We start from the raw sequence: 9,677 nt of genomic DNA on the forward strand, positions 1-9,677 counted from the left end.
GGACAAAGCAGCATCCCCTTAGTAAAATGCAACAGCGAAGGAAATAGGACGGCAGAATACTGTTTTCCAAACCATTCTAATTATAATGAAACCAAGGGTGAGCTATAGTTCAATATGCATACACGTAGGTAAACTACAGCCTTTGGGTGACACAATTAAATAAGTACAAATGGAGGTCTATTCTCCATTATTCTTGAGGCCAAGAACCCTTAATGAAAAATCCTATGAACCATCAAATTACTTTAAAGAATATAATCTGTGGTAACGACACATACCTCCGGACAATAGCCCACCCTTCAGTGGGGCCTGACAGGGCCTGTGTCCTTGCTCCTTCATCCTCTTAATATTCATATCTCCCCATCCACTCTCTCATCTATTCATAACTCCCTGCCTGTCCTCCCATATCCACACCCTCTATTCCCATCTCTGTGCAATGAACGCTTGTCTGTAAGCGATCCAATCCATCACAAGCTCAACTCCCAACTGACAACTGCAATCCCCAATTATGAGCCAAGGTATTGATAAGGGAGGCTAACCCCTGCCACTGAAAAAGGCATTTAGTCAGGGTTCTTTTCTCATGGAAATTGATTAGGTGCTCTTATTAGCCGAAATCGACAAAAAAGATTCTCTTTAGTCCTGCGAGGATAAAAAGCTCTCTCATGCATTGACGTTCTTAAAAGTATCTTATTAAACCAAAACATTTCTCACATTCAAGTTTACAGCTGTGAGTGAGGTCTATATATAATAAGCCAGGGAACTGGTTTAAACCGGTTGTAAGCCAAGCCTCCAAATAGCAGCTAGTATATACTATGTCTATAAAAAGAAGATCATGTGCATACCGATGTTAAGACACAAGTAGAAACACATTGGGAGGATATTTGAGCTCGGTGTACAGCATTTTAGCAGCGAGCATGACCCTGTTGTGATTATTTGAAGCGTTACAAGTCAAGGGTGAGCAACACTAACTGTCACAGGTTCCTCGCCAAGTTTGCCAGAGGCTGACTCACCACGGTGCAGTATTGACACAGCATCTCTACTTCATGCTATCAATGCTCGTATCATTACTAGTGTTAATAGAACCCCAGCTACTCCCCAGCCCATGCAGTTGGTCCGTCTGGTGTGGACCAGACGGACCGGTTATATTAGTCTAAGCGGTTATATTAGTCGCTTAGAGTTGAACTTGTCCCGTATGATCATCGACCAGTGACAATCAAGCCTTGTGGGATCCTATGAGTATTGATTTGAACTTGGTGGCCATGATAACGTGGCCGTTTTGGCCGACCACTTCAAATGGTTACGCAATCTTGACCTCAGTGCTGCAGCACAACTAGCAGAGTTTGGTTTGTGGAATTAAATGACTGTTTTCCACTGCCTGCTATCTACAACAGTCTATTAGAAGTTGCAATTGTTGTAGCTTAGATAAGAACATATGCAGCAAATATATCTATCATATACATTTAATAGATCAACATTTTTTTGTGGGAAATAGATTTTACTCCAATTATTTGAATAAGTATTTGAATTCTGAGCAACTCTATCCTGAAATGGATTGGATATTTTTTGTCAGCAAGGGCAAATCTTCCTGATCCATCCAGGCTGAAACTTAATGAGCTGAAATAACCCTGAATAATCAACTTCAAATAACCCTTCGGCCCATCTTCTGAACTCCTGAGTCAAGCACATTTCCAGTGATAGTCAGCAAAAGGACCTGATGTAGAAAACCAAGTCATTCTCCGGATCAAGTCATGCTCCGGACATAATCACACTCTAGACCAAATAATGCTCTGGACCAAGTCATGCTCCGGACAAAGTTATACTTCAGACCAAGTCATGGTCTGGAAAAAGTCATGCGCCAGACAAAGTCATTATCTAGACTCAGAGCAAGTCATGCTCCAGAACAAGTCATGCCCCACCATACCTTGCGTATCCCCTCCTGCTCAAAACCATTCAGGTTTGCATAGAGAGAGTGGTGGCGTTTCCCTAGCAGTGACGTGGGAGCCAGTTTGGTGGTGGCCAGGGGTGTCCGGTCCAGGGCAGGCTCCTGCTCCTCAGTCTTCTGCTGCTGTGGTTCGGGGGCTTCGGCCTCCTCAGGGCCATCCATCTGGGTGTCTTCAGTGGCAGGCTTAGGCTGCTCAGGTCGAGTGCACAGGTCATACATCACTATCTGTCGAAGTCAAATAGCATAGTTGAAATCAATACGGCCCGAAAACCAATAGGCCCTTCCAAGACCTGGTTCACAGGCTGCTGATTTGTTGAAGGGGGGAATTACATAAATCACTTCACAGTGGACGCGCTCCACAGACCACAGAGATGTGACCGCACTCTCCCCCTAATTCCCCCCGCCTTTTTCCAAGACTTTCAAAGAGGGAGCAAAGAGTCTCCTTCGCATCTACGTGTCAGAGAGCCCCGCCGCGATCGCTCAGTGCAATGTCGTCGTTTCCATGTTATTACGCGGCCGCGAATGGCCCCTCGTAGATTAGCACATCCAGAGGGAATTCAAAAAGGGATATAAATAGAACTTGAGCAGAACGTTTAATGTCACCAATCAACAGTGGAAATTTACCACATTGCAAGACAAAGGCGGTTAGAGATGTGCTGGTTTCCCCTGCGAGGTTTCCCGAAAAGAGGTCAACAGAGTCCAGTGGGATAGGATACATATTCAGCACGGGCTTCGAGTGGTGATTCTGTGAGGCAGAGCATCCTCCTACTAAACAGAGACCCTGTCAGTGTTCTGAAGAGAGCCCTTGTGTGGCTGGAAACGTTTTTTCATGCCTCCACAATCTTCTACGTTCTTCTCCAGTTCCTAGGCGGTCTCATGGTCCCTCCTTAAGAAACAGCGAGCGCAGCGGAGGGTGGAGGATGGCGTTGGTGTTTGTGGGTGGTGGTGGTGGTGGGGGTATACCCTACCAGTCCAGACTCTGACTGTCGTCGATGCACTGCATGCAGGCCTAGCCGATGAGACGTGCCAGCGATGAAGAGAGGTGACTTCATACAGAAAAGCCTTCAAACAGGTCGCTATTCCAAATCGTCAGTCTTCCAGCGAGGTGAAGCCGCTGGTGGGTCCAGGAGCGATCGCTCCCCCATGTCACACGCTGTCAGTTAGGCCTCCGCCTCCAAAGGGCTTTGAGACGTTAAACCGTTTGATAAAAACAGTCCGATTCCATGTAGGTGAAGAAAGAAGACGACGCTGGTAGAGATGTGTCTGTGTGCGAGTGTGTGTGTGTGTGTAAGACGGTCGCGGTTGTCAGAGGAGGGGGTGGGGAGAGTGGTTTCCGCCGTCCTATCAGGGAAAGGCAGGTCCCGAGACTTGGCCAATTGCGACCGCGGCTGCCGCTCGTTTCCATGGAGACGACGCTGGAATGATGTTGGCTGCCTATTGATTCTTGAAGAGGCATTACACACTGCAACACGGGGAGGCCGCGGGGAACTCACCACGCATGCTTGCCTCTCAGCAATGTTTTGGTTATATTCTCCACTGAAATTAGCACAATCGGACGATGAGCGTTTCATTGTTTTTATTTCCAATATGCATGTATCCATTTATTCTCCACCAATGTCGTTTTATCTAAGAAATGCGATATAATCTAGATATTAGATACAAAAATAATGCATTATGCAACACAACGGTCACTCAAGTTTTACTGACCCTCCACTCCAATTTTATCAAATCAATTTAAAGTCATTTAAGATAAACCTCCTAATTGCCTCTCAATTCAGCTAGCAGTGATAGACTGTTGGAGCCCTTAGGGAATGACTGCTGCGGACAGGCTCTGTGTGTGTGTGTGTGTGTGTGTGTGTGTGTGTGTGTGTGTGTGTGTGTGTGTGTGTGTGTGTGTGTGTGTGTGTGTGTGTGTGTGTGTGTGTGTGTGTGTGTGTGTGTGTGTGTGTGCTTAAAGCCACAGATGAAGAGTCTAGTGATGACCAAGATTCTAAATTGTGTGGTTAAAAATAACAACAGCTAATAATCCCATTTTCAACTGAATTGCAGTTTCTCCACAGGAAAAACATCTAGAGGCATTACCAATCTCTCCCTATGAGCAAGTTGCTGTTCAGACATTTTCCTATTTCTATACCTCTATCCTCTTGGACCTTAATAACAGAGTGCTCTTGGAACATTAGAGTTGGGAATTGATTGAACACGCTCCCTACATGCTCCCCATGACCCTAGTTTCATCTCCGGTTCATAGCTCGGCTAGGAGAGCTGCTCATAGCATAGACAAGATGCAACACCGTCATATCATACATGCGCTGCACATGTGCGTATGCTCTTCAAAAAACAAACACATAATGGGGGCCTGTTATCAGCCAGTGCAAAGTGGCAGTGAGGGGCTTGTGAGAGTATATGCATGATGGCATCGTCATATTAAATCCTTCTACCTTTATCCAAGCCCCAATCCGCTCAGCGGTTGTGACATGCTGTCAGGTTGAAAGTAATTCTGACAGAATCTCGCCGTCTGCCTGTCACGCGGTTATGGAACACGCTCAAAGCGATTCCTGTCAACAGTTGACGAGAAATTCTATTCCCCCAAAATCTCTAGGGGGGCTAGGCGTGGCACAGCATTCAGAAATAGACCTGCATAATTTACGACATCCCAAAGGGTTTTTCTGCTATCAAGGAGCTGATGTTCTTTTTATGCAAACATTGAGCGTCACAAAGAGCAAAAAAGTACAATGCATTTGGAATTTGTCAAAAAATTATTGGAAAAAATATACACCCAAAAGTTAATCTAATGTCACAGTTACATAAAATAATTATTAAAAAAAAAATAGTCAATGAATTAACCTAACCGAAGGTGCGAAGACTTCTTCTATTCAATCCATTTCCGTGTAATATCGTAACCTTTATTAATTTGTAAATTAACCATACATTTTCCTATAGTATAAATGCTATATTCTATACATACAATAAAAACTAGGGGCTGATGAGATGACATCACAAAAAAGAAATCCTGTAGAAATCAACCTTCATTCCAAACCCAGACCGGACAGTCGTTTGGCCTCGACACTGAGTGGCATCTAGCATGTGTGCATAACAAACACTCATGGGGCTGAGCTCTGAGAGCTAGGCCCAGTTCAACCTTTGATTCATTATTCAATTTCCTCGCCATGTAATCTTGATCCAGATAGGAAGACAAGCCAAAACACTAACCCACATTTGCTATCCCTCATGCCAAAAAATATAAGACATTATTAAAATAATCCGAATAATATAAGAAATCACCATAAAAGCCTTCCCAATATCACCAACAACATTGCTTTCCTTTTGACAGGTTACTGCTGCCATTGTTGCCTGAGTCATTATAAATTAGCTCCCTAGAGGATGAAGCGGTTTCATCTCTCTTTGGAGGGGTGTGAAACCAGTTAGATTAAGCTCAAAGCCTGAGCGTAGCTGCATCATTACAGCCAGACAGAATTTCATTCTCCGTTCAGTGGCTCTGTTGCATCTCCAGACCGTTGCAATACAATTGTGACACAAAATGATGTGCCAAATCAGAATGACTGGGCGTCCAGCCTTACCACCTGTATTCACTTTGTGCACAGACAAGCGGCAGCAGCTTGTCAAAGTAGATTCATTGAATATGGGTTATTAAGGAAGTGTCATAATTACCGAGCACATATCAAGGTGTCAAAAATATTTTGATCTCATGTTTCGAGTACAAAGACAATCTAAGAACGCCGAATTGCATCCTAGTTGGCAGCTTATCACAATCGTTATGCACATATATGTATAGACAGGGTATGTTAGCCTAGGGTGATGCGTATTATACTCTTACCTGGTCCATGGCTCTCTCTGACCATTTGTATGGAGGTGACTCCTCCTCTGATCCAGTGGAGTGGTTTGAAGGCTGGGGGTTACCACCCGCATGAGGAGAGCAGTCTGGGGGGTCGGGGTCCGGGGCTCCGCTACAACAGGTGTCCCCTAACACCACAGTGGACACATGGTGGGCCGTAAAGGCGTCCCACCCTGAAGGCACGTCCGGCCGCCCCGGCCTGGGCTTCTTCTGGGGTGCTGGTGGGGTAGCGCTCTGGGGACTGTGTGTGGAGGACCTGGGCGAGTTCTGAGGAGGCTTAGGAGGACAGCTGTGGTCGCCTCTGAGCCCCTGACTCGGAGCTCTTAAAGTCGCTTCAGATCTGTGGCTCTGCCTCCCCTTGGATGGTCTGCCCTGGCTCTCTAGCAGACGGCAGAGGAAGGAGGCCTTATCCAGCTCAAACTCCTCCCTGTCGCGCGGGTCGTAGACTTCCTCCTCCGCGTGGACCTCCTGGTAAAACCTCAGCAGGAGCTGCTGCAGCTTGTGATCGGTTTTACCAGTGCCTCGACAGGACCCGGCCTTCCTGCTTGGCACATCTTTTCCATGACCTCCGACGTTATCCCGTTGGATGGGGGCGTTCTGGATGAGTCGGGCAGGGGGCTTGGAGTTAGGAGGACTGAGGGTGGCTTTCTGACAAGCCAGCCTGGAGGTCAACTCCTTGCAGGCCCTTTGAAGCTCAGACTCGGCCTCCTCCCGAAGATGCCGGAGCTCCCCGGAGAAACGCCACAGGGCCCGCTGTCTGCGGCTCTGCTCAGCCTCCAGATCAGCCCGCAACCGCTCTAACTCTTGGTCACGGTTCGTCCCGTCCCTGGACTGTTTCTTTGAGGACAGTGATAGCGTGGAGTTAGCCCTGTCTCGCTTCATGGTGACAGATTCACAGCACACAAAGCGATAGATGAAGAGAAGTTTTAGGTAATTCTACAGAACCATGTAACAGAGTTGAAAACAGCGATCGGACTGGATGAAGTTGTGTGATGATGAAGAAATTAAACATGCAGCATGCAATGGTCAGACGAGGATGCTGAAAAGATGAGAAAACACACTATGTCAGAGTAGCATTCCAAGAAATATTTCAATATTTTCTGTGCATAAATGGCGCAATCTTTCAAATAACAAGCTGTATAGCTCCTAAATGGATAACACTACCTTGGACGGTGTGGATGCAGCATGACGTTTTATCAAATAGTCAACACAAGATCACGTGGTTATTATTAGAGAACTGTGTGACATGAGGCCTTGTGAGGAAGACCATACACACGTTAGAGATCGAATGTGTACGGTTACGTATGATGACTAAATTACCCTTGACGTTAAGCACAGGAAGCAACAAGTAGCGGGTTTCTTTACTCCCAGGGAGGCGGAGAAGCTATCCGTTTGCAACGAAACCCCCTAACGGTAACGGACACCTTCAAGTCCTATGTCCAACATTTCAACGACAGTGACACTTTTTTATCGACGTGAAGGAGAGCCCCGGGGTATGTGGCTAACTAGCTAACCAGGTGAAGTTAGCCCACAACAGCACAGCTAGTTAGACTAATTAATGTTACAAGACAGCTATTTAGTCAGTCCAAACCAACAGCCTGGCCTCTGTGGTCGTACATTTTAAATATACTACAACCCTAGTTTACAAACCTGCTGTTTTAGGTGTATGTCGACCCGCAGATCTAACGCACAACTAAGCGATAAGAGACTCACCCGTTATCAACTTTTCTTTAGGGGCTAACGTTATCTCCGAGACCCCAATCTACAGGCTGAAGCTGTCGATGGTACAATCCCATTGAGACCTGCATGACGTCCTATCTGTCAGAGGTACGCTGGACTGAAACACATGGAGGTACCCCCTCATCGCGAGGAGGGCTCCTCCGGTTCTACCGAAACCACCGGTCAGTCCTCAGACGGTTGCCAGCTTGACCATATTGTGAGGGATGGTTGACCACTAGTGGCTGCAGACCGCCAGTGCCTCGATGCACTCTCCCAAGGCGATTAATTATAATACATTGTAGGCTTTGCCTTCATATCTTTTTTTTATTTATCACGTGCAAATTTGAGCTTTGTTTTATTTATTTTGAGCTTTTAAGGACGTTTGCCTTACTTTTTTTTCTAAATGTTTAATTATTCTTATTCTAACATTCTCAATCTCAGATGAGGCCACGGTGCGTGTGCTGGGTATTGCGTTGTTATACAGTAAAAGCGAGAGCACATTGGATGTCTTTCTTATCCTCCGTAGATCCTCCATGGCCACTAGGTGGTGTTTGGCATCATACTCCATAAAAACGGGTAGAATCTGAAATTATATAATGAGAGAGAGAGAGAGAGAGAGAGAGAGAGAGAGAGAGAGAGAGAGAGAGAGAGAGAGAGAGAGAGAGAGAGAGAGAGAGAGAGAGAGAGAGAGAGAGAGAGAGAGAGAGAGAGAGAGAGAGAGAGAGAGAGAGAGAGAGAGAGAGAGAGAGAGAGAGAGAGAGAGAGAGAGAGAGAGAGAGAGAGAGAGAGAGAGAGAGAGAGAGAGAGAGAGAGAGAGAGAGAGAGAGATTTGGCTAGAGGTACTGCAGCAGAGAAGGCCATCGAGTTTTAAACAATTAAATGTTCCCCAACATAACAAGATGACATAATACCAGTCAACTGCAAATGGTCAGCAATGCCATTGCTAAAGGGGGGAGAAACATTTATAATAAGTGTAAAATAAATTCAAATGCAGTTATTATGTACTTTCTATGTTGTTATTATGTACGTCTGTATATTGATATATCAATATATTTTTTCAAGAATTCTCCTTCCAGATTCCCTCAAAGTTATTCACACAAAGGACAAAACACACTTCCTGTCAAAGACATTTTTCATTCACAATCTTTATGTGACATATTCTGCACCTGTCCCACACTTGTTCTGCTAAGTCAAACGTGTATAAATATAGAAATTCCATAACCATGCTGATTATATCTACCATACAATCTACCAGATAATGTAGCAAAGACCGCTCTTAAAGAACATTGTGTATTAATACTTCTTGATCTTTCACAATGCATAAGGAATACATTTAAAACCATGTTGCAACACTCTTCCATGACCAACTTTGAAAAGCAGTATATGACAATGAAACACATAAATGATAGTTAAAAGGAAACAGGATGCCACATCGGAGCTATAGAATGTGTGTCCTCTTGAACTTCACGTGTTACTCTGAGAAAGAGAATCCTTGAGGAAGCTCTGACATAACATGGGTGGGCTCGATTGCCGTTTTGTCATTTTGAACAATGAAAATGCTAATTCTCTGAGAGTAAAAGCAATGCTCCAATTAAAAAGAAAAGAAAAATGGAGCCTGTTCAAAGTTCAGCATTTTGCCAAAGGTTTTATAATTATTATTCTGCATATACAGTGTATATTTAGTATATGAGTGTCTTGTACAAAGGAAAAAGATTGGATATTCAAAAGAGCAGAACAAGAAAGAGATATGTAGGAATATATGACAGAGAGAGAGAGAAAGAGGGTGACAACGAGAGAGAGAGAGAGAGAGAGAGAGAGAGAGAGAGAGAGAGAGAGAGAGAGAGAGAGAGAGAGAGAGAGAGAGAGAGAGAGAGAGAGAGAAAGAGAGAGCGAGCGTTAGAGTTGGTCAGTCCTTGGACGGCTTAATCCCATCTCTCCTCTATTCATTACAGCAGACTTGGCAAGAGGCATTGCTGCAGAGGAGCAGGGCACAGAACAGAGCTCTAACAACAGACCCTTCCTTATCATCCTAGCTTACTAACACACTGACCAAGGCGAGTCCCCATCACCTCAATGAACCAGCGTCTAGAGGGGCGAAACATTTCACAATTATTACATCCTGTTATTCAAATCAATTTATTCAAATCAAAATAGAAATAAGAATAA

At 44.9% G+C, this 9,677-nt stretch overlaps 1 protein-coding gene across 1 annotated transcript in view; it reads right to left on the reverse strand.

Annotated features, from left to right (window-relative positions):
• Positions 1-7,722, reverse strand: part of tspoap1 (TSPO associated protein 1) — a 67,141-nt gene extending 59,419 nt beyond the window's left edge. The window contains exons 1-3 of the mRNA XM_030361090.1: positions 7,506-7,722; positions 5,775-6,831; positions 1,919-2,173 (exon numbers count right to left, since the gene is read on the reverse strand). Of these exons, the coding sequence (XP_030216950.1) occupies positions 1,919-2,173; positions 5,775-6,674 (1,155 nt within the window). The 5' untranslated portion in view covers positions 6,675-6,831; positions 7,506-7,722. The remainder of the gene's footprint in view (positions 1-1,918; positions 2,174-5,774; positions 6,832-7,505) is intronic.
• Between the last annotated feature and the right edge of the window lie 1,955 nt (positions 7,723-9,677).

This window comes from Gadus morhua, chromosome 7 (assembly GCF_902167405.1).
Source record: "Gadus morhua chromosome 7, gadMor3.0, whole genome shotgun sequence".
NCBI lineage: Eukaryota > Metazoa > Chordata > Actinopteri > Gadiformes > Gadidae > Gadus > Gadus morhua.